Source organism: Ostrinia furnacalis, unplaced genomic scaffold (assembly GCF_004193835.3).
Source record: "Ostrinia furnacalis isolate ACB-3 unplaced genomic scaffold, ASM419383v2 OfSCF0710, whole genome shotgun sequence".
In the NCBI taxonomy this organism is placed as follows: Eukaryota; Metazoa; Arthropoda; class Insecta; order Lepidoptera; family Crambidae; genus Ostrinia; species Ostrinia furnacalis.
The window spans coordinates 1,582,819-1,608,415 of NW_021130949.1; the positions used below are offsets into that span (position 1 = coordinate 1,582,819).

The 25,597-nt window shown below is 38.4% G+C and overlaps 1 protein-coding gene across 4 annotated transcripts in view; it reads left to right on the forward strand.

Annotated features, from left to right (window-relative positions):
- grh (grainy head) overlaps positions 1-25,597 on the forward strand; it is a 97,518-nt gene that overhangs the window by 32,876 nt on the left and 39,045 nt on the right. For all 4 annotated transcript variants that reach the window (XM_028300247.1, XM_028300246.1, XM_028300248.1 and 1 more), the window contains one exon: positions 21,541-21,747. In XM_028300247.1, the coding sequence (XP_028156048.1) occupies positions 21,541-21,747 (207 nt within the window). The remainder of the gene's footprint in view (positions 1-21,540; positions 21,748-25,597) is intronic.

Genomic DNA, 25,597 nt, shown 5'->3' on the forward strand with positions numbered 1-25,597 from the left:
AAACACAAAAGCAGAAAGGGTTGTTATTTGTAAGGGAGGAAAACATTTAAACAAAGACCCTGATGGTCACCGATGACCAGTACCCACGAATGACCAGTGTGGGAAGGTCGACTGTTGCTTTGTATGAGCTTGACCCCTCCTTTGTGTCGCTAAAGGCTATCTTTCATATTCTCAAAAGAAAGGGTCTCTGAAGAAAGGAAATTCGGTGCCACGATTGTTTATTTTTTGCGCAGCTCACGGTTAGGTAAAATAATAAAAAAGATAATGTTCACGAGCAAACTTCCCATGCATGTATTTTTCTACCTATAATTACGCTCACTCGGCATGGACTCCTCGAGATATTTTCGTGCGCACGACGTGAAGGGCTTACACAAGAACTGTTCAGTCGTTTCGGAGAACAGAAATGTGATAAATCGGACCCTCCAATTATTATTGCATTCGGTACGCGAAAGTACTCACTATACTTATGGCGATTATTGACCAAAATCGGTACCTGTGCTCGTTACGCCAATCATACACTGAGACCTACCTGCGGCGGGCTTACATACCTACAGCCTGTAAAGACAGCCTACCACTCAAACGGTTAATTTCGCGTTCGTATCTCTTGGAAAGGAACGCTTAATCGAAGACATTATTCTGATAACATGCATCAATAAATAACTTAGACACTGGGAGTTGTTCTCATCTTAATCATCTTATTTGCCGTAAAATCGTGATAGACGTAAATCGTAATGCAGTTACTTAACGCAATAAAATTTAGTTTAGCTGCCTGCTTTATTGCAACTAAATACTTGTGTATTTATTTAGTCGTCAACACAACATAGTAAACTGATTAAAGCTCAAGATAAGCAGCTTCGAGCTTGGACGGCCCATTAGCGATCCGCTTGACTTAGCTTTTGGCTACTTAGAAACGAACATGACACATTATCTACAGCAATCCATCTCGCCAAGTGCGCTCCTCTAATTCTCTTATTAGCCGCTGTGAGTGGGCGCGGCGACCGGTATACATACTCGTAAATATAAGGCATAATTTTGTAATTATGTAAAACGGTAAAAAAACCAAGTCTAAACCGTTTGCTATCTGTAACGCAATATAAATTAATGACTGTTATAATAAAACTCGGAGACGGCAAATGTTTAGTTCCAATCAATTGACGTAAGTGTTCCACTTTTATCATTCAATTAAGCTTTGGCGAAATGGATGTTACATTACATAGATGTGTAGTTACATTGCGACGGATTGTTAAGGAAATTTCGCTCAGATGAGACTATTAATCATGATCGTTTCAATTACTAATTCGCAATAAAATGTTTATGATCCGAGGTAGGTATGTTATTTTAATTTGTTATTGCGGTAGTCTTGAAATATTTTAATTCGTGTAGGTACCTGCCAAATTTTTTGGAAGTTGCATTGGTGTGTGCGTTGATCCATGTCTTAAATGAATCATCTATTGCTAGTTAGAGGAAAATAAGCTCGTGTTTAGTAGGTAATGGTAGGCATAGTCGGCGATAGCAGTTATCAAGCTCGCCGCGGGCGCCTTCCGCGTCGTCGCCGCTCCACGCCTCCGTGGGTTCACTCAAATTTGACTTCTAATTACCTCACTACTGCCGACATTTATGTTTCCTTAGGCCATTATTTTAATTAATTCTTATACGTATAAGCTTTTCTCACGCTGTATCGCGATTAAGTATTGTAAATTGTTCTTATTAGATTTATATTAAAAGCGATGAAATATTTATTGTACTTATTAGGTACGATGCTGATCGAATCGAACCATTATCTTGATTTTGATCAAAGTGAAATAAAGCCTACGTAGCTTTAAAGCCTAGATAGTAATGGAATTTTAATTACATCGATATTGATTCAAGGACGTACTGTATAAGCATTGTTAATATCGGCAATGTGGTTTGCTGTTCCAATTATGATACAGTAATCATGGCTTTGTCTAGGCTATTATCTGCTTAACTTTAAATAATTCTGCCTTGTTGGTGTTCGTTCACTATTATTATCATTAGGTGAATTAGATTTCTGTTTAGTATTGGTATAGTTGGGGTAAAATATGTTTATCGCCATAAGGTTAGAGAGGTATTGTAGAACAGTGCTGATGCTCTACATTACCATTTGTATCAGTTTCAGTTAGATTATAAGTAATTGGTCGTGTTTGATTGCGGTCCTAATTTTCAATTTGCGTAGCTTACGTTCAACAGATCTTTAAATGCCCCCCATGAAACTCCTGTTCTTAATAAGATCTAGTAAAAATATTTCCGTAAAAGCAATATGGTGTATTATTTGCTCAGGTGCTTGGTTTTACTATGCAAAACCACTTGGCTAAAGTTCAGGACCCCAATCACACCGTCAAAACAATTTCAATCATGCAATACCCTGCACTACGACATGACAAATGAGTGATAGGACAATAGGACCCCGCATTAACGGTCGGCAAGACAGCAACCCTTATGGCCGCGAACAAAGAAGAAGAGCCGCGATGTCACCCTTCTCCATGGTCGAGAGAGAGCTCGCCCGCGTGGGGCAGCCGGCGGCCCGAGCAGTAGCGAGCGACGCCGCATCCGAACCGCACCGTCGCCAGCCGCGCACTGACGTCGCTGCGCCTCGACCGCCGGACACCCGACTCGCCCCTACGCGGGGTGGACCGGACATCCCATTGTGCACTAGTGACCCCTGCCGGACACGCCTGCTAACTGACCGGTGCGCCGCGACATGCCAAACGCCCTCGGATGCTGATGCGGGGCTACCCAGTTACCCCCGCGACCAGTTTTCGACCAGTTCCACAGGTATTTCCATTATTCTCATGACCTGTTCTTGACCATACTCAAAATCGTATTGGATCATTATGATGTCAATGTAACGGACCATGTGTGTGAAAATTGCAATCAATTTTCTCATTATGTATGTAGGTAATTATGATTTATGAACCATAATTATTCAAAAATAATTAGGTGTTAAGAGTAAATTTCTAAGTACCTATCTAATATTTTACTATTAAGCACTGAATACTTCAGACGAATACGTGACATTGCTATATAATGTAATGATAGTTCTTTATAAATTAAGTGGTATTATTGAGTTTGAGCACTTCCGCGTGGCGCGGGCGGCCGGCCGAGTTTGCGCGCGTCAACAAAGTTTTATTGCGCGTTTGACCGTGAGATCTGAAGCGTGGCCATTTTTTGCCTAATGTGTTATTTATGAAAATTTGATTAAAAAAGAACCGAAGTTTATCTTTTAAGCCAGCATCTTGTCAAAACTCTGATCATAATACATAAATACGGGCGTCTATTAGCTATGTTAATGAATATGTATCGAGATATTTCTTATTCATATCGGGGGACCTCAATCTAACTAATTACCTTAGTTGAGCTTATTAATTATTGCTTAAGAAACATAGTAGATTAGTACGCGTACGTACCTACTTTAGCAAAGAGTTTACGAATTAGGTCGTACCGCTAAACTGAAATATGTACCAATTGTCGTGACGCAGGCCACGTGGATATCACTGTAGAAATCTCAGATTATGTTACTTTGGTAACCTACCGGTTGCACAGGCCACGTGTTACTTATGTCAACTTCAAATTTACAAACTCGTATTAGTGTTAAAATTAAAATTATATTCCGTACCGAAATACCCAATAATTTATTAAAGTGTATTGCATTTTACTAGACCGCAGTTACATACTAATTTATGCAGTTAAATGTGACCAACAACTTCAGTTTCACAACTGATAATGAATGTGTACCTGGAAAAAACCATAGTTTCTAAAATTCTAATAGCGTGTAGATATCACGTAATATGAACAGAGACCAAAAGAGCCGCTAAAGTGCCAGATGCTTCGAGTGGTACCCATGTACCACGACATACATTAGAATAGTATTTTCGAATATTAAATATTGGTTTTGGCGGCGGTCGTTGTGCAAACAATTAATGTTTATTTCTCTAAAACATCGGCGCGAGCGCTCACATTTTTGTTTAGCTAATGATTGATTTTTTATTTACTCCCCGCGTGTCCGCGCCAAGACAACGGCAAATAGCGCTGGGGACATATTTCTCACGGAACGCGGACTCGCTGTCCGTTACACTTTTCTTACGAAAAAGCTATTGAATGTAACGTTGCGGGTCGCGAGCGCGTACGCGGCGGCCGCTCGTGTGTCACCCGTCAGATCAAATATACCAGATAAAATTAAAACTAATGTACACTCAAAGCTTTTCACAATCACCGGCCAGGGCAATAAATAAAGCTTCGCCGAACGCCGAAGAACGGGAGCAATTAATATGGGTGCGCCCGTCTCGCGTGAAAGTAGCAGAGGTGGACCACATGTGTGACGACGGAGACCACGTATGACTGCTCACTAATAAACGTCGCGTCGTAACTACTTTAATTATTAATTTTAAATTGTACGTACATTTTGTCAAGCTTTGCTTTGTAAAAAGCAAAGCTTTTTGCAAAGGCGCTGAAAAAATTTACACCCCCTTCGAATTCTACACTACGTAGTATTTAGGCTCTATTGATCCACGAAAATACAAAAACCTTGATTGGTTTTCTCTAATTATTAAAAAATACAGTTTTAATTATTTTAAACGTTTTTGTTTATAATTTTAACAAAAAGCTCTCTTCTCATTCAAAGTACATTTTTTTATTAAAACAAAGCTTACATAGAGTAAGCTACAGTAAATACCTATGTGATTCACTTACGCATCTATAATACAAACTTTTACTCGTTGAAAGTTGAGTACCTCTATANTAGCTATACGGTTTACCCTACCTCTATATTTTTATTATTAGTCATGTCCTCGAAGTATTCCAAGATGAACATACATCTTTCTGAATTACAGGTAATAAATAATAAATCTTGAACGGGGTATCATAATCACAGGGTGTGGTAGAATATAAACGCTTCATAGGTGTGCAATTACCTCCGTTCAATTATTTGTAACTGAACTGATATTCGGTTGACCTACATTAAAAACATTTTGCGATAGAACCTCCTACGCGTAATGGACGACATATCGAAATTGGCATACGTAAGATTCGAATACGGCCTCAACAAACTATGGTGGCAATCGCCTCAATTTCGATTAGGGTTGTCAATAAGTTTCAATATTCTTACAAGACTACAGATTTTTAGAAAACGATAAATTTTCATTAAGAAAAAAGATTTTTTGTACTGAGTATATTATGCTTATGCAATATTGCACTTGTAGTATTTGTCGATTATATTACGTGTGCAGTGAAATTGTTAATTTCATCGCGATGAAAATGATTATTAGATTGCTCCAAGGAAATGACTTTTATTATTAATGAATACTTATTTCATCACAATTATTTTTAAAAGTTATCATAACTCAACGAAAACCAGCTGATAGCCCTGATTTATGCTAATAGGAGCCTCGGGCTGCGCGCGCAACGGGCGCGTCGCGTGCACCGCTCATATCCAACACGTATCAAACCTTTGTTATTATCCACATTTACCTACTCTTGCAAGCTGACTGAGCATTATTTGTATATGTATAATACTCCTCTCATTATCACATTATTTATATAAATTACTGAGCACCGACATGCCCCTGTAAGTCAAACAAATTGCCCGTCGTCATTAATGTAAAACATTTGTTTTTCTCAAGTACATAAAAACTTGGAAGTTGTAATTATGTTGAGTGTTCATTGTACGAGTATCCTAACGTAGAGCCACATTTTTTTTTGTTTTCTTAGCATCCTCCCGAGAATCCCACGCACGTCGTGTAAGTTTTTCTAGGTATGATGCGTGAGTGCAGCTCGGAATGCGGCCTACGACTCTCCGATGTCTCTCGTCCGAGTTCTACAGAACGGGGATAGACTTTAGTTAAAAAACCCTATAGAGAAATCTACCAGTATTACTTATGGCCTTTAAAGATATACATAAATCCATATAATCGTTTATAATGTTGTTGGATTTGCACGGTTGGGATGTACCGATGGTATACGCAGCGGCTGGTATGCAAGCACTGAATGCACCGTGGCTACGGGCTACGCGCCGTAGATCATAATCGGACGAGTATTTATTGGTGAGCGCGCTTTCTAAAGCTGCGCGCGCGACGCCCAGCCTGAATGCCCTCGAATGTCAACTGACACGCGATGTTATGCACCGACTACATTTTATTAAGGCACCGAATCGTCTACGACATAAAGGTGTAACATCGTTACTGTTACACCAACTAACTTTTATTAGTTTTTGTTTCGAAATCGTTTTATGGTGAAATCAAACGTATCAATTTAATTGAATGCTGCTTTATGCAAATCAGTCACAACACTCACAACGAAATGAGTCTGATCTATGGTTTTTCAATGTTGTGGTATTTTATTTCAATACATTTAAAAAGGAATACGTGTACCTATCTTATTAAGCCTTTGCCGCAGCGTATAATTTAGCAATACACAGTTGTACCTGTTCCACCATCTTTTATGATTAGTAAAGTAGTTTTGTTTAAAAGCAACAGATAATAATCTTAATCTGAGATGAACGTCTTGTGTAACGAATCGGAATGTAAAATTTATTGCGTTCTTTTTTAAATGACTTTCAATTCGAAAACACGACATGTCGGCTTTAACGCAAAGCCTCTAAACATATTATACCCGCGTTAGCGTTATAAAAAGTTTTATCTTGCTCCGATTCTACGACTCTACGTATGATCGCTCCAACAACCTCATAGAATTGCCCGGTAATTAACATTAGAAGATACATAGCCAGTCATAAAATTAGGAGTTTTATATTAATTGTTTTTTTATTATCCTGACCATATTCGTTTTAATGATAAACCTTTTTTGCCAATATAAATAAACACATAGTTTGTATGTGTTTATAAATCGTTAAAATCAGTTTACAACTTTAATTAACTGTAGGTACACTACTTATTATTAAAACTCCCAACAGTTACTTACCGAAGTGTTTAGGCAAAATACGTTTTTAATTTGTTTTATTCTTCAATTGAATACAAGCATTTAGTAATAATAATCATATTATTAGCTATTATATTTGGTGAACAATATTGCACGTCCATCGTGTAGTCGACACGAAAGCACTTAATACTTCCTTTCATAACTAAACTTATTAATAGCAACCTACCATGAAATTAATGGACTACAGAAGTTTAAATAGTTTAATGATACCTATCTACTTATTTCATTTTAAAAGAGAATTTAGTTGCAAAACGAATTGAATGAAATCCTAGGTAGTCCTAGCATCTACATTAAAGAAGGCACTAAATAAAGCTAAGACCCATTTTTTGCTAAAAATCGATGAATGTGATGACGGTGATGTATGGTTGCTAGTATCAAGACATTGCATGCGCGCTACGTGTATTATTGTAAATTAAATGATGGCCGAAGGGTGGCGCAGGGTCGCGGTACCTGCCGGGCCGGGAGCGTGTGAAGTCCGGTGCACGCAGGGGGTGAGGTGCACAGCACAAAGGATAATATTCAAATGCGCTCTTGGACGTGGCTCGCATGAATGTACATTACCCTATGACCATATTATTTTTAACATTCAAAGATAATGGTTCATCGGGGCGATTCTTAATTTTTCGCCGCTTTCTTACAACGCTACCCTTTATTAGGGTTCGCATCGCTTTAGGGCTTTTTGTACCGTTGTCATTAATTTTAAATTTCGATTGTGTTTCTAGGTACCTACCTATTATTAAAAATTGATTTCAAAATTGAACAACATTTAAGAAAAACATTTTATATGTCAAAAATTTACCCACTACCTCTTAATTAACATTGTTTAAGTTATTAATTATATTAATTGCGTACTTTTTCCATTGATATAAGATAACAGATGCGTTATTTTATTTATACATCCATTAGGTGGGAAAAGTGATAAAATTTTCTTAGCTAAAGTTGAGTTGAGTAAATATTGAACCATGTATTGCACTATTTGCACTTAAAAGTGGTGTGGCAATTATCGCTGTTGGCGATATTAAGTACTCCACGGAATTTTCTTTGCGTTAGACATCGGTTTGGTGCGGTAAACGACAATAATGAATAATAAACATTCTCCCTGGCGCCGTCCGTAACCGGCACTTATGACACTTTAACCTGTAATTTGGCAATCAAGTTTATACGCCCAGCTCCAGGGCCATTGTGCTGCACGTAGAGACGGAGCTAGCCTGCTGAGACTTGCAAGCTATAATTTTGCGGTTACTTGCAGGTGTCTATTGCATTAGGGCAATGAACGTGCGTTTGTATTTTAACAGTTGACATGATGACTCGATTAGACATTGCCAATCGATATTCGACTGTAATAACTGTATGTATTTTAAACATTGGTTTTAAAAACCAACTAACGTTGTTAACTCATGGTAGAGGCTTATAATTTATTCCACAGTTTCGAAAACGATCGCGCTTATAAGCCGTTTGTGCTCGATGATTTCACACGGTTCGCGATGCGCTGACCATTGTCTCCCTATCATTAGACTTAAAATTGCAACCGGCCCATTGTTATCTTCACCCCTTTCTTAGCCGTGTGTCCTTCTGAGCCAAGAGGAGCTAAAATAATGTCTCACAGTTTTGACAATCGACCGCTGGGGAATATCTATTGTTTCGCAGCATCCGAGGGTCCTGCCGTGAATTTATGCTCGCCTGTCATAACAGAATGAATTTACGCTTTGTGAATCAATAAAGTGATTTTATCCATAGTTTACCTTTGTTTCTAGGTGTTGAGGTTACGCAACGTTTTAAAATGTAGCCGTAACTCTGTTTAGTAAGTGGATACTTTTAGTAGGTAGAGACATAGCGACGTGTCTATTTTGTGCTATTAATATTATAATTTAATTCGATAGTATAACATAGGTTTATTAAAATGTAGTATTTATTGTTTCTATTTTTAGATACCTCGTTTAATTCAAAATATCAATGACATCATATGAAAATGGTTGGTTAGCTACCCACGTAACTGTATATTTGCGAATATTACGCGGGACATAATTGTACGATTTAAACTTTTTGCGGACAGGCTTCGCCTCCCAGCGCCTCTTGTTTACACTCAATACCGTAATTTCATAATTCAAGCGTTTAAATGCATAGCTTTCCGTGAGCGTTTGCAAAAAAGCGCAGAGGCTCGCTCGAACGGCGATTACGGCCCTTAAAATAACATCGTACGTTTAAGTTAATGACAGACACACCGACAAAATGCACTTATAATTGCTTATACAAAGACTTTTGGCGAAAAATTATCATGTATATGGCCTTATGGTAGTGCTCTCACGGGACACAGGGAAGGAAGCGTTTAGTGCGCTCTCGGCATGTATGAGCGAGCGGAATTCAAAGGAGCACAATAATTTGGAAATTATAACCACCCACAAAATTTGAACGTTTCAAACTTTTTATTTTTATTTATACTGATTAGTCACAAAGTACAATTATTTTTGTATAGGTAAAATTATGTTTGAATATTGGATATTAATATCATTATTTGTTGTGTTTTAAAAGCTCGCGGATGCAATTAGCAGGAGCTGTGAGGTGCACTAGCGGAGGCTGCGCCAAAGCCATAAATTCTCATAACTAGTCGGTGGTTACTAAGCAATAATCGACGTTGCCTGTATTTGCATAATTGTGCCCACTAAGTGTCTGTATCTACATAAAATTGCGTCTTTTTCAGACTCCTCTATATTTAACCATGATGAAAAGGCTTGAATCAAATTTTTCTTACATAATATTTTGTGACTTTATTAAGTATAATTGAATACAATTATCGGACATCTTATCAATAAATAATTTGAGTTTATATTAATCGTTATACTTAACATACAACATCTTTAGTCATTTTATTACAGTTTATGCTAGTTTTATGGTCACGTCAGTAAATAATGAACGACATGCATTTTGATATATTTAAANGACCCGAAAAACCCGAAAAACCCGAAAAACCCGAAAAAACCGGTTTAGTTCGGTTTTTAAAAATAAAAACCGAAAAAACCGGTTTTTCCAAACCGCTCGGTTTTTGCATGCCCTAATATGCACCTCTAAACACCTTATTGGAAATAATTGCATTACCAATGAAAGGTATATCGTGATCTTATAAGAAAAATATAAGGTGAATATTATTCGTTCGGTTTTATTGTTGAGCATTAANTTTAAATGTTGGGTTTATTACTTAAAATATACGAACCGATTACCCCGTTATTGGCACAAAGATAAAACTGCCAATGAATATTAATAATGTTGGGGATTGAGATGTAAATAAATGTATAGACCATTAACAAACGCTCAGACTGTTTTGCGCAGAAGTGCTCTATACTCGCATAAGTGTAAATTTATTCGTGGTGACTGAATCAAGGAATTTATAAACTGGTCGTTGTAGTAAGATAGCACGTAAAAAAATGATTTTAACTTTCATTATGGTAGACAAGCTCTTCGTTCGTTCGTTCGTTTCAGCCGAAAGACGTCCACTGCTGGACAAAGGCCTCCCCCAAGGATTTCCACAAAGACCGGTCCTGCGCCGCTTGCATCCAGGTACCTGCGCCGCTTGCATCCAGGTACTTCCCGCGACCTTCACCAGATCGTCGGTCCACCTAGTGGGAGGCCTGCCCAGCTACCTAGTGGGAGACAAGCTCTACCAAACTATTTCTTCATTACAAAATAATGTTAAAAATCTAGGATCCACAATTAGCCAAAAAATATTCTAAGATGATAAAGTATTGGTATAATAATGCTATATACATACTCTCATCTTTCCTAAAGCTCTGTAATGTATTCATGGCCATCATAAAACGTCGGAAAGTTACCAAATAAGAACGGAAGAGAGAAATGAGTATAACAGAAAACTATTTTATTACAGACGCGTTTCCGTTTGGTTTGAGATATTTTTTAAATAAATACTTGTTCGTTCACTACTAATCCAATTAGATTCTGGCTTGTAAGACTAGTCCATAAAAACTGTTATGAAGTTGCAAGAAGGCGGCGGTCGCGCGACAATTACGTGTCGCTATCTGATTGCTACTGTGCCAACACAGAGCTTTTATTATTTCCACTCGAAAGCCACAGCGCTTTTAATATGCACTAGGGCATGCAAACCGGTTAACCGGATACCCGAAAAAACCGGATAACCGACACAATTTGGAAATCGGTTTTTGTCNAGCATTAAAACATAATATGAGCTTTTGTGTTATTTGTTAAAAATAAAATTTCAGCTCTACACGACATTTTTTTGGGGTGTGTATTCTTAGTTAAAATATCGATATTGTATCAAAAATCATTTGTCCTTTATCGATGTCCCTCTATATTTATTTCGTGTGGTTACAACTTGTAATGTGTATTTATGTTCTCTGATTCTAGTTTTCTGTTAGGTAGAGCTTGTAGTACTCTAAATGATAAACGATTCCACGGATTGCGTTTCCTTAAATGCCTTTTGCATTTAGGTTCACTTCAAGGTTCGAATGAATGGACATAATTCACTTGTCACCATTAGTTTAGCTAATAACGGATCGCTTGGGGCATAAATAAACATTTCTATAAGGAATCGTTGGTAGAACTTATAACAAGAGCTGTAATCATAAATAAATATTGAAAGGTGTGATATTAAATAAATAATATTTTTAGGGGTCCATACAAGTTTAAAAACCCAAATTCTAATAAGAATTAGGTATTCTTATAAGAGTTTGGATTTTGTTCATGACTTTGTTTGTCTAATTGTTTTTTGGTATTAAAATTTCAAATCACGTAATATGGTGAAGTTGAATGAACGTTTTTATAACTGGTAACATTGGTAACTTATTTTATTGATTGTAAAATTTTAAAAGAAATACCTATGTAGGTAGTTGACAAAAAGTTAAACAACTATGTATTTAGGTATTGTCAATGTCATAAGTAGGTACAGTGCTATTATCGCCATTTTCAGAGATCTTTTTTCAGACGTTGAAAGATACAAGAAATCGGAGTTATCATCATCATCATCATTTCAGCCACAGGACGTCTACTGCTGAACATCGGAGTTATATTTATTGGTAATAAATGCTACACGTGATCGAATTTCAATGTATACTATATAGTGTAACTCGCACTTGGGCGGTTTTTTTAGTTCGAATAATAAAGTTGACATATCATCAGTCAAAAGTTCGTCAGAAGACAAAATTAAAGAAAACACCAGTTATTAAAGCTCCCGTTTCATGAATCACGTTCAACCCTTCCTGGACCACAAAAAGTTTAATATCGAGAATCAAGCAATTATGTTAACAAATAGCTTTCTAATAAGCTTCATTGTTGATAGAGTTGCGTGAGTTTTGCATTTGGCGATGCATTGTGGCGGGGGTGCGCGGCGTCCCGGGAGGGCGGGGGTGCGGGGGTGCGCGCGCGCCGCGGGCCGAGCGCGGGCACATAACGGTGCGCGGCCGCGAGGCTGATTTATCGCGGACATCCACCGAACCTATCCGATTTGCATTTAGATAGCGCGGCGGAGACGGCGCGGGCGGGACGGGGCGATCGGACCGCCGCTTTACTCTATCGCACGTAAATTAACTATAAAATTATGTTTGTGCAAAAAAAACGACCGACCAATCCCAATAACGAGAGATTTAATCGTCCAATCATCCTGTGTCTCCATGTTCGCCGAAGAAAAATTGCGAACGGCTTACTGATAAAACGATTTGATTAGCTCCGTAATAATATACCGTATAAAGTATTTACAGTGTTAAAATGTTTAAATTACTGTTGCATTTTAACTACTGTATCAACATTCAAACTACAATTTTGGTATCTATTCAGAACTTTAATATGGCTATGTCATGTTTGATGACTTTACGTTTTTGTCTAAGCTTTTTGATTCTTTATAGTCGACATCACTATAATAGCAAGGATATTTATACTTTTAATCCTTGTGTCTAGGTTATGACATAGCAATTCGTCTAGGGCGGTTACGCAGCGCTAACGGAAGGCTGGCGCGCAGTTATTCATACTCTGTCGTAAATTATAGACCTCCGCAATTAGCGGGCGCCGATTTGGCGCATTATACGTTTGACACTATNCCTTCGGCTGCCCAACAAATGTCCACTATGACGAATAGTTAGCGCTCATTATCACGTTTACTTGCGACTAAATATTCGAAGTGATTTGATTTGTTTATTATCTCCAGAAGCAAAGTTTAATATACATACTCGTACGATACAAGTTTACGATTAATAAAACCAATTACAGTGAATTTTACTGGTCTTATTTTATCATATTGATTTATATGATACCATGTTATTATGTCATGAAAAAAGTTGAAAACTTATTATTGCTGGCAACAAGTCACTTGCTTAAAAGTACACAAAAGCGCGTTAAGTCGTGGTATTATAAAATTTTCATGCATGAGCGTAGATGTTATCGAATGCAACAAACTCGACCACTCGGGGACTTAAAAGGAAGAGGATTACGCCCCTAATTGCGATATCCCGGGTATCTCCTACAATATGTAAATAGGCGTCGGAGGTAATTAAAAGCTTATCTCGCGCCCTGCCATTGCGCCCTCGCTGATTGCTCCGTAAAATGATTGACGTGCTATTTTAACCGCGGCCCGATAATGAAAACGTTCATCCACATTTTAATACGTTGATTTTAAGTTGACAATTAACTATTTATTTGCACAGGATAATTGATCGGGTTCTCACAAACGTCATGTTGCTGACGAGCGGTTGGCGATTTTTTTCAAAAGCTGCGCTGTCGCGAGGCGCCGACGTCTGTCCACATAACAGCACTTAAGCACTTGTTTGCAAACGAAATTCTTTTTTTTATCAGTGGCGGTTATTCTTCTTTAGCGCGATTCCAGATAAATTTTATCTTAATACGACAAATATTTACATTTTCACAAAGCGTATTGACTCGTCTATCTTGTAGTTCTTAAACGTTTTGTTCATTTTGGTGCTGTTAAACGGTTTTTGTAGGTATTATGAGTACTTACTGGCAAATGGACTTGTTTGTTTAGCGGTATGAACATTCCGACGTAAGTGAAGAATTTCTATTAGGACCACTCGATCAGGTAAGGGGTTCATTGAAACGTATCTGATTAATTAAGTTGATTCAATACTAGTAGAGTCCTCGCAACTTTAAATCACCAAAATAGTCCGATAGTTAATCAAATAGATAGATTAGACAATGCGTTATAACAGCTGAGCGCATTAAATCAACAGATTTCCGTGGGCAGTGTCGCAGATCTTTCGGGTATAATAGCTTCGCGATTTAATTATAGTCTTGTGCTTATAACATAATCGGGCATAAATCACGCTATATAGATACCTGCCAGCCGCAACCTGTTTCAATTCGCGCGCACAATGCGGTGCGCGGCCCAGCATTGTGCGCCGGCGCAGGCGACATCTCTTCTAATTTATACCTTCATGCTTATTTACAGACAGCCGCCGAGTCCGGCTAAAATTGTAACGTATCAAAGTTTTTCCTATTCCCTCTGAAAAGAATTTAAAATTCATTTATGGTGTCATTTAAGAGTATTTTATTTGAGGTATATGAGATTTATAGGGTATCGTCTCTTTGTTCGATCTCCGTTTTGAAAATAAGTAAGTATCCCGTTTAGCACACAATCGGGAGCATTAACATTTCCATTGAAGTGCACGTCCTTTGCCCGCGATCGGCATCGACTCGTTCAGCTCCGAGCGATCCCAGCGCTGCCTCTTCACAATGTTGCATAGTTAAACTGATTTCATTTGAGAGCCCTAAAAGACTAGTACTAGATAAGAAACATCCTAATCTTATTTTTTTCTTAGCAGATGATAAAGCTAAGTAGGCACAAGTTCGAGATACGATTATACAAAGGAAACGCTTTTTTTTAGTTATTTTTTGAAATATAAAAATTATAATAAGTAAGTATTTGCCATGTCTATAAAACAAATGTTACGAGAATATTACCCATACTTCTAAGTAATTGTGTAGAGGCGCTAAAGTATGTCTTCTCATTAATTTTCTCCCAATGCTATTAATAAGTGATATACGAATGTACTATCTACAACATTCATTGATTTATGCTAAGGATGCAAGCTATTAGGTAACGCCTTCGCGGTGAACATGGACCACACACGGGTATTCGAATTAGAAAAGTTTGACTAAACGGAAATGATGCATTTATTATGGTTTTACTGTGTATATGGCGCCGCGGGCGTTCCTTCTTTCTAAGCTCGTAACTCTTCTAATAAGACACTTTACGCGAGCTTAACTAGAGCTTAATGCGTGCAACTTCGATTAAATATATCATTTTGATTTGTGGTGAGGCCGAAACAGTTGTCGGTTTCGAGTTTCGCCCGTTAAGACGATTAGTGTAATAATTTTTGTGGATCTGTTTACTATTCAGAATGTTCTCAATATTATTTTCGACGACATCGAGATAACTTTACATACAAAGTTTCTCGTTCGTGGTTCTGTTTGGTTTTATTTTTAACAAATTATCGGCGGTTGTTTATTCATTATGTTTAAACGGTAGATGAAGATAATTCGTTTTAAAATGATCAATGATAATTGCGTGGTTGTTTTTGTCGTGGTCGCGCGGGCTGGCGGGCGGCGCGCGAGTGCCGACGCTCGACGCTCCGACCTTCGCTTCGACGCCGTCTCCATTTCCGCACTTCCACTCACGGCACACTAAATTGTATTGTTCGTTTAAATAATTTGTACTCTCGCGTCCTTTACGTTAAATTGGCCCATTTAACCTTTACAATTACTTTTATGTTAATATTATATTTACGATCGCACTAAATTTAAAGGTATGAGATGTAGATACACATTATTTTATACGTTTATTTATTGTTCGAATAATCAAATACTTATGTAAGAATGTTGTTAACAATTACTTGGTCTTTTATGATAAAACATACCGACAACATACAAACATACTATACATACAACTAAATAGTTTTAGNATGATCAATGATAATTGGTCTGGTTGTTTTTGTCGTGGTCGCGCGGGCTGGCGGGCGGCGCGCGAGTGCCGACGCTCGACGCTCCGACCTTCGCTTCGACGCCGTCTCCATTTCCGCACTTCCACTCACGGCACACTAAATTGTATTGTTCGTTTAAATAATTTGTACTCTCGCGTCCTTTACGTTAAATTGGCCCATTTAACCTTTACAATTACTTTTATGTTAATATTATATTTACGATCGCACTAAATTTAAAGGTATGAGATGTAGATACACATTATTTTATACGTTTATTTATTGTTCGAATAATCAAATACTTATGTAAGAATGTTGTTAACAATTACTTGGTCTTTTATGATAAAACATACCGACAACATACAAACATACGTATTTAGTTTTAGTATAATATTTTGAGAATTTCCAAAGCTTTCAAAAGCTTTCCAGAATGTTAAAATCTGTTCACCTATAAAAGCCATGCAACCGAAATGTTGTTAAAATCTCAAAGAAACTCACTATGCAAAAAGCACATAATAATAAAGTTGAGTAGCCTTTTAAGATGCTCTTTGAGTCCGTGTCAACTTTGGTGTGCGATGTCATTCATCGGTCAGCCAACGGTTTTATTAGGAAAAAAAGTTTACTATAAGGGATTCTTCGCGCCTTTATCAGATTTTACATCCATGTCAAATGTCAATTATGGAATACAGAGTAGCCAAACGAGCCCTTGAGCAGTGATCACCTTGTCAATCAAAATTAGGCCGTCTTTTGAAAGTCAAGAGATCAAATATTATTAACCAATGAACGCACACAACTGTTCACACAGCACCAGCGCGATGGCCGTTAAGCGTTATTGTTTAAAGACGGGCTTTTACGAACCGTAAATAAAAAAGCACTGCAATGTTTATAGCTTGAAGTGTTAAAGATAATAAAGGAGAATGCTACAAAGAGGTGCATAATCGAACGTACAAGTATCAGTAACACCCCTTTTATTTATGAACGGTAAGCGATTCCAAAAAAATATTGTTAAATATACAGTGGCGGGTTGCAGCGCTGCCTATAAACACAGTTTATTCGTACAATTTTGTTACCGTATCTGTGTTCTTGAACAAAGTTATTACAGTTCATTGGCATCGTTTAGTGCGAGTAATTGAAACCTTCGTGGTATAATTATTTGCCGCCATTAAATTTTCAGATTACTCGAGCGCTACTAGTTACGCAGACAGGAGACATGACTTATTTAGTGCCCATGTTGCGTTTCCATCTTTAATCTGCGTGGGCGCATATTTCTGAGAAAACATTTCTTGTTGACCGTACATAATGCTGCCAAGAAAACAGAAGTAATAATGTTAGCCATACTTGTATGGTGAAGAAGTCCGTAAATGAATCATCGCATATGCGTTCCTCGTCTGGCCGCAAAAAGAGGTTTGTCGAAAATGCGTCTCGTTTGGTGCTCAGTGCGCGCTCGGTGCCCGCTGGCCCTTGTCTGTACTCATCCCTTATTTATTTATGGTATGAGGAATGTATGAAGAATGTACCGTTTTTGTGGCCCCATAACAGCGTGCGTCCTGCGCAGCTACAAACCAAGACAGTGAATTCTTTAATTGACGAAATGTAGCAACTCCACATTCCACCTCAGATCGTTAGCTTTAATGTGGGAATACAAAATGGATTAATAATGACACATTTTCACTGTTGCAAAATTGGTATCGTTACTTATTGTCAGCTAAATTGTAATTTGATAATTACAAACAGGTAATTTCATGTTAATCGTATTTTAATAAATAACACATTTAGTTTATGCTCCAGAAAATAAACTTGTATCGTAATTTCTAATGGCTGCTATAAATAAATTTACCGCGTAGTTTAATGTGATGCATTTAATGTATAATATTAATATTTTGAAATCGGATACCAATTTACGTAAAATAAATGTTATTAACTATTTTTGGTAGTCGTTATTTAAGTGATGACTATAATGCGTGTTCCGCAGCATTTGCGTATTTAAGATTACTCGAGCGTAGTAATGCTTAAAAGTAAGAAACGAATGATGAAGAGAAATGGAAATATGATTTTATTTCGACTTTACATATTCAGGTAATACAGCTCGAACTGCAAAAGTTCAAGTGCTATCTATTGTTTATTTATACGCTTGACAGACTAAGAGAAAAGTTATTGAAAGTCGGGTAACTCCTGTTAACCGTATAACCTCGGTAAGGTCCTGCTAACCGTACAACTTTTTATGACAGTAATTTTATGAGCACATATATCTCGTAGTATAGACATCAACGTATCTCGACTAGAAAAATAAGTTTATAGCATATTTTCTTAGCTTCGCATTATCTCGGCGTAATGAGTCGTTAGTTGCGATCGATACTAGTTTCTCTTATCACCGATGATAAAACATGCGTAGATTTAGCCACACCCTGCACTTTCCCCGCAGCTCCACACCTGCCGGGTGAGAGAGGTGAAGCTGCGCAGCCTGTTCCGCCGCTAACGCGTGATTCAATATATTCTACAGTCCAGCTAACGTTTATGGATATGTAGCTACGTGAGGTTATTGCATATGGAGACAGGTTAAATAGCCCCACGAGAAAGTTTCCCTTACAAGTCAATATGAATGTTCATCGATACACGTCAAATATGTCTACGATGCTGGCTAGGTATAGGTACAGGAGAGTTCTTTTATTTGTCGAGGCTGGGTTTTAATTAATAACGAGCCAGAGAAGGCGCGAGGCAACGACCGCCGCGGCCGCAGCCCTACGAGACATGCGTGCCGCTCCGTTACGACACCTACACCAAATTTTTCCACATGCCCGAGCAGCAGATAAGCGGCGAGCGCCGCCAACGTGTTATTTATTAACGAACCGAATGATCGATAGTTGGACGCGTCACCGGACGTAGACGTGGACGAGCGACGCCTTTCGAAACTCGCCGCCGCCTCGTGTACGGCTCTGGACCTCCAATAAATTGACCCCACAATCAATCGACCTCAAAACTAATCATGTTACATGCTAAGTAGCGCCAAACGTATCATCACCTACAGAGAGATTTATTTTCAACGATTTAGACATTACATCATGTCAGACAATTTAACTCTGGAATATTTCCGATCATATTCTTTTGATCTTAATGCAAAAGTCTTAAAATGTCGGCTGAAATTCTTTTGAAGGTAAATTTTGGCATTTCGCGAGATAAAGTTTCATTTATTTCAAACCCGTGACATTAATTGCGAGGACGTAAAACACTTATTCAATTTTGCCTCTCTCCTGATGTCGAAAAAAAAAATTTCACTTTCATCGCTATCGGTATCATCGGTTTATAGTGGTACTTATTCAAGGGTTTATGTGCACGTAAGTTGTCTGAGAAACGGTCGTGTACTGAATGGCCGTGCCGAATGCTTTGTTTGTGTAGTGCAGCGCTTCAACCCTTACGGAGTCATCCGTTCCGCTCCAGCATACGTCACGTCGCGTCGTGACAGCTGTGCGCGTTACTTTCTAATCGCTCCATTCAATAGACAACGCCAAACAAACAGACAAGGAGTACGCGACTTGCGAAACTTTAAATGCCTCGAACAATTGACAGCAAAGAAAGAGTAATCAATTAATTATTTATTGAGGTGCCAGTCAACAAATGCTTTGTCAATTGATTGCGTAAATCACGATGCTCTACTTGCATATCGTATTAGTCTAGTCTAGAAATACTTAGGTCATTCATTTGGTTCCAAAAAACGTTTCCTGTATTCAAATGAACTGTTTGGGTAGAAATTCAGTTGATTAATTGAAATGTATCTAAATCTGTGCCAAAATTGGCACAATAACAAAAATGTTTTGCACATCATATGTTTACTTGTAGTATCGGCTCGAGCCAAACGTGATAGGAAACGGTCGGAATTTCGAGGTTCAGCTGCGCAGGGCAGGTTAGACCAGTCCCGGTGGCCTCGCAAGGACCCAGTAAACCTGTTAGATTCGTTGCACGATTTTTACGTGCGCACCTACCGGAATCTCATTCACGTGGTGCACCCGCGCCGCCCGGCCCCTGCCAGTTAACTCGTCAAATGACTCACGCTTCGGCTGGTTAAATGCCAGAAGCTGGCTTTTCCAGTTCTCGATCCAATTCGCACTTTGTGTTCTCACTTGACACTAACACGATGTTCTACTGATTGCATTAGTTCATCGATTAAGTAATGATAACATCATTCAGTTGATTCCATCAACGCCATAATAGAGCTTGCAAGGATGTAGCAAATATGTATCGTTTACGTACTGAAATTTCATATTGAGAAGAAAATGCTTTCTTGCCTCTTTCCTCATTTCATACAAATTAAAACAATGTCACATGAATGTACTCATATAGGGAAAGATTGCAAATATTGTAATAGAGGTATCATAAAATTTGGTACTTCTTATGATTTTTGTGACAGAAGAAGCATCACCAAAATGTGAATTTTAAAAACAGCTGTCGTGAGCATTCCTGACTATGTTTGTATCTTCCATTAATGCCTATTGCACTTTTTACAATGGAAATATAATGACCTCCCGAGATATCAACACACCACCAGGAACAGGAATCAGGTAGAACTACGATCCGGTCAAACCCGTCCGACGCGTGCTTCCAACATTTTTTATTTATTTGTCTGCATCGTCGGATACCGCTGGGCGTGACGTCAGACGACCTAAACTGGTTAGCGAGGGAGCAGGGATTTGCCTCGTATCCTTCCGGTTCTGCGAGTGGTTTGGACCTGTTCTACATCAGGTTGCCGGTGGCGGCCGACCCGGCGGCGTGACGTATGGCCACGCGCTCGCGAACCACCCGAATTAGAGCGGGTCAGACGCCCCCGCGCCTATGCCAGTTCCACGCCGGTGCCTCCTCATTTCACTCTCAAACCGGCCACTTGCTCTGCTGACTCACGCCACTGTGTACGCAACAATTAGCAAACGTAGCGTCGCATTATGCGCCGACGACCGCTCGGTACCATCAAAGGTCAGTATCCGTACCAAAATGGTCACGCCTAATAACTGGTTCGTAAGTTGTAGTCGACCCAGTCGTAAAACTACAGGCTTGGGATACCAGTATTTTACGTTATGTTTACTCGATTGATTCGATAGAGTGAATGAAAATGATCTTGCATCTATTTGCGTTGCTTCGAGCTGTTTGTCTAACACGGATTTATCTTGATAGGCTCCGAGTGGTAATAATATTCGGGGTCACGGAATTGATCGACACCAATAAGTCTATAGAATAGTTAAACATAGATATGCTTAAGCTATAGAAACAAATGAGTGTATAAGATATTAGCATTTTAAAACAATTATTCAGTTGATTATGACTGAGTTAATAGTATTGATTGTCCAACAAGTTCTTTAATTAAAGCGGTTTATTATGTTAAACTATAATGTATGTTCGAGTAGTAATTAAAAGGTACGAGGCAATTTTACGACATATCAGTTATTTTTTAACTTTTCAGGATCATATTGACCGTAATTAAACATTACTGAGCGAAATACCACATTTCCAACGGACAACTGCAAAAACTTAAACAATTAAACCCTATTTGCGATTGAAACATTCGCAACGATTGACTACGGCCGTAGTGGTGCTCATGTATATTAATTTGCTTTGATTATTCCGTACAAGGTGGTGACGTTTGATGTTTTGTCAACAGAAGACGCAAGGAGGTGATGGAAGTCGGCGGGGAGCAGTGGCGGGCGTACTACAGCGGGGCGGAGCACCCGCTCAGCGCGGCCACGTCGGCGGTGCTGGACGTGTCCGACGAGCCGGGGCAGCCGCTCGAGTACTACCGCCTGCCGCCGATCGCGCAGGACTCGCACCTCAATCTGCACAAGGATGCCAAGCTGGTGGATGTGTGGCAGTAAGTTTTAAACTTTATGACACAAACTTAAACTGTTTTCAAATCTCACACAAAAAAATAACTTCGCTGAAACACGCAAATAATGACGAATCACTTATGATAATATTGTACAGTCGCGGAATGAAAAGGTTCGTCACCTTAGTGTCGGTTTTCGCTTGCACTAGGTACTGTCAGAGTCAAACCTGCCAACATAACAGTGCAAGAAACAGTGCTGCTAACATTTAAATAAATATGACGTTTGCTAACGAATAAGGTTTTGCTTGTTTATTTTTCTATCCCATCAGTGCAATGCAATGATGACATTGACCAATTGACAATAGTTTTTTTTATTTAAAAGAAATAATAATGGCAGGTTGAACCAAAAATAAGGTTTTAGTTTATCAATCATAATCTTCTTGACAAGATAAATCGTCAAACAACTTTGATCTGAATAATTTTGAACTTTACTGACGAACAGTTAAAGATTATTTTCTCTAACTCGAGATTATTCTGTAACATAGTTTCAAAAGGTAATATGTGCTCGCGATTCGTTGAAGGAATCAATTTGAAAACTGACGAACCTTTTCATTCCGTGACTGTACAATGTAAAGTAGGTATGTACAGTGTACATACCTACTTTACGAAAGGTAGCACAATTTACTGAAAGATTTTGTTTGTTTTTGCAAGTTAAAAACGATTTGGGAATATCGTAGTATAAAAATCGTAGATGACTACGTTACTAAGACTACTACGTTACTACGACTACTACGACTGCTACGAAAAAAAATCTGTAGTTTACGTAACTAATTTATATAGTTTTACACATTGTACGTTCTCTGATTTAATTTAGCAATTTATAAATAATAACTGTAAGTACAAAATTACCTTTAATTTAAATTATGTCATTTAAAAACCTCAGGTAAGTATAGGTAATTTCACAATTCCATTTTTCTGATTTCTAATAAAAACTGATGATTGATGTTGATTAGCATGATTTAAAAATGGCTGAGTAGTTTTTTGAGTAAATCTTTTCACAAATTAATGATTAAATGAATACTTAATAAACAAAAATATATTTTTTATAGATACGTGTAGAGTAGAGCGTAATCTCAATTAATGATATACGGATTAAATTACGGGCGAATGTTAAGCTGATTTAATTTGAAACTTATACGAATATGTAAAACGGTTAAGTCTCCAGACATCGACAACAATCAAGGTAAATATTGCGGAAAAATCGATGTTCGATTCTCACGGCCGTAGATCAAATCGAACGTTCGTGTATCAGAGCAATTATCATTATAATCGCCGAATTTCGAGGCGCGGTGAATACGGAATGAATTCGCGTAAAATTTATATGTAAACTATGATAATATGCAATTTTTTTGTAAGGCGTTTTTTGTGTGCTAAATTGTAACCGGGGTGTGTTTGGCTGAGTCTCACGGACGAGTACACTGAGACAAGACGCCGCGTGGCTTCCGGCCCCAGCGAAAGGTGTAAGAATAACAAATAATAAAAATGTTAATGTTCCACTCAATAAATCATAGGTGCTCATTTGAATACCTATGGCGGGATTAACGAAATAAGAGTTCGCAACTGTGCGGCGCCCCTCGCACTGCGAGGACCTGCCCGCATATGCCATTTGAAAAATTTGAATATTATGATCATATTTTTGTTATTCAATCATTGATTGTTTATTATATTGTTTATTTTGTATTTAATATAAGTATTGCATGTTGTGTTTGTCTCTTGTTTGAGTGTGTTAAAATGTATTAAACACTAGATTTTTTTTTAATGGATGATATTCAATAGATTCTAAATTTTGTCAAAGTTCAATCACTAAATTCCGCTAAATATTGAATGCCATAGCGTAGGTAGGTACTCGTAGTACCTACCTAATACAAATTATTCGTCACGATTTTTTCAACTCCAGTGTCTAATATAAAATTTAGTATAAAAAGGATGACAGGAACGGAGTCTCCGTATTCCCATAGAAATGCGACCCCGATCAAATTATGCTCGCTCTTTGAAAGAGGTTGTTAACAGCATCCTTTGAATAGCGGCGCAGAAATGAGCAAACGCCGGTTGACATTCTTATACAAGTAGTGCATAATGTTAACTTGACCCCATACAAACCATTTATACTTTTATGGAAGTTTTATTATATTCCATAAACATTGCATATAAAGGGAAAAAGTCGTTTAAATCCATGAAAATGTTAATTCTATGAATGGGTGACATTTTGAATATTTTTTGTTAAGATGCAAACACATATCTATCTAAATGGTCTTCATAATAGAAACTGTGGCATAGGGTGGGCGCTATGCGTCACCTATTTAGATAACGAGCGAAGTGGTAAATACATATAGTCCTCCTACGTAGCGCCGCACACGTAGCCGTGGGCCCGGTGCTCTTGTTCCAGAGGTCGCGGGCGTCCAGGAATGCGGAGCGCGACGCGACGTTTCGTGCTGTCATCCTCGTCACCGCTCACGGGAGTGCATAAATACAAATAATGACAATAGACGGATGTGGCTGGAAGCGGCTCACATTGACAAGGACGCCCAGGACTTGTCTCATTGTCGGCGCGCGGCCCACGCGCCGGTTCAACGCGCTGCTATTGCTCATTCATACATTCAAAATTATAACGAACTACGAGTCGCCCGCACCCATCGCTGCGCTGTGTCTCCGAATGCGTTTGTATGCTAATCGTTCAACGCCAGTGCATCGTCAGGTTTGGAGCACTGTATTTGTTGTCTAAATCGCTCGTATTATTTGAATTGAATGCTTGATAGATGTAGAAATGAACTAGTTCCGCCTATAGGTCCCTTCCAAGATCCGTCGTAGGCGTGAAAGCGTTACGTAAGAGCGCAGCTCGGTGCGGGGGCATAGTGTAACTGTTTGCGTCCTCTAGGACTATAGCCATTGCGGGTTAATACCTTCAGTGTATAAGCAGCAATAATCATTAATAGTTGTCGGAGGCTGTCGAATGCTAACGCCGAGATTAGCATAGAAACGCGCCGCGGGATGCCTCCGGGGAGGGCCTCGCCCTCTTGACCCTGTCACTGTTCGCACTTACAGCACTAACGGGAAATCAGTTTCTCCGCACTCAAGTTATATTACGATGTAAAGATAGAAAACACCTATATACATAATTAATGAACAAGTGCCTCGCTAAATCAATATTATCCATTCGATTGATCAGTTCATTATATTCAATCAAACGGAAAATCTATAAGGCAAACATGTAAATAATATTATAACTAAGAAAGGTTTTATTTAATAAATAGCCTGTTCTACATTTTAGCAAACGGAAAACAAGACGTAAAATAACTAAAGTTTGATGTTTCAAATTATTTTAAACAGATTTTCATTAATGAAAAAAAGTTGGCAAACGGCAAAAAGCGTTGGTAGCGCACACCGCATGGCGGTGGCTCAACAAAGAGCTCCAGGGAGCTGGAACCGTGTGACCCATTTAGAACCAGGACCGGTTTTTCCTTGAAGATACGTCGCATTGTTAATGACACAGCAGTTAATGCCATTCAATTCTCTCGAATACATCCAACCCTCTTACAAAGATAATAAATAAAAAGATAGTAACATCGTTATGTCCCCGCGTGGTCATCGCGTAGGGAAATATGAAATCGGGGCTTGACCATTCATTACTGCCCATCTTTTTACATGCGAATATTATTCAAAGAGCCCTTTACAGAAATTCTGTATGCATGGTTATGCGGATTATTATTAACGGACTAGCAGATATTATTACTTACCTACTAGCCGGCACTAACTCACAAAGTTTTAACTTAATTGGTCTTAAGGAAAACTAACGGGAAATTAATTGCTTACCTACCTACATATAGTTAGTATACGT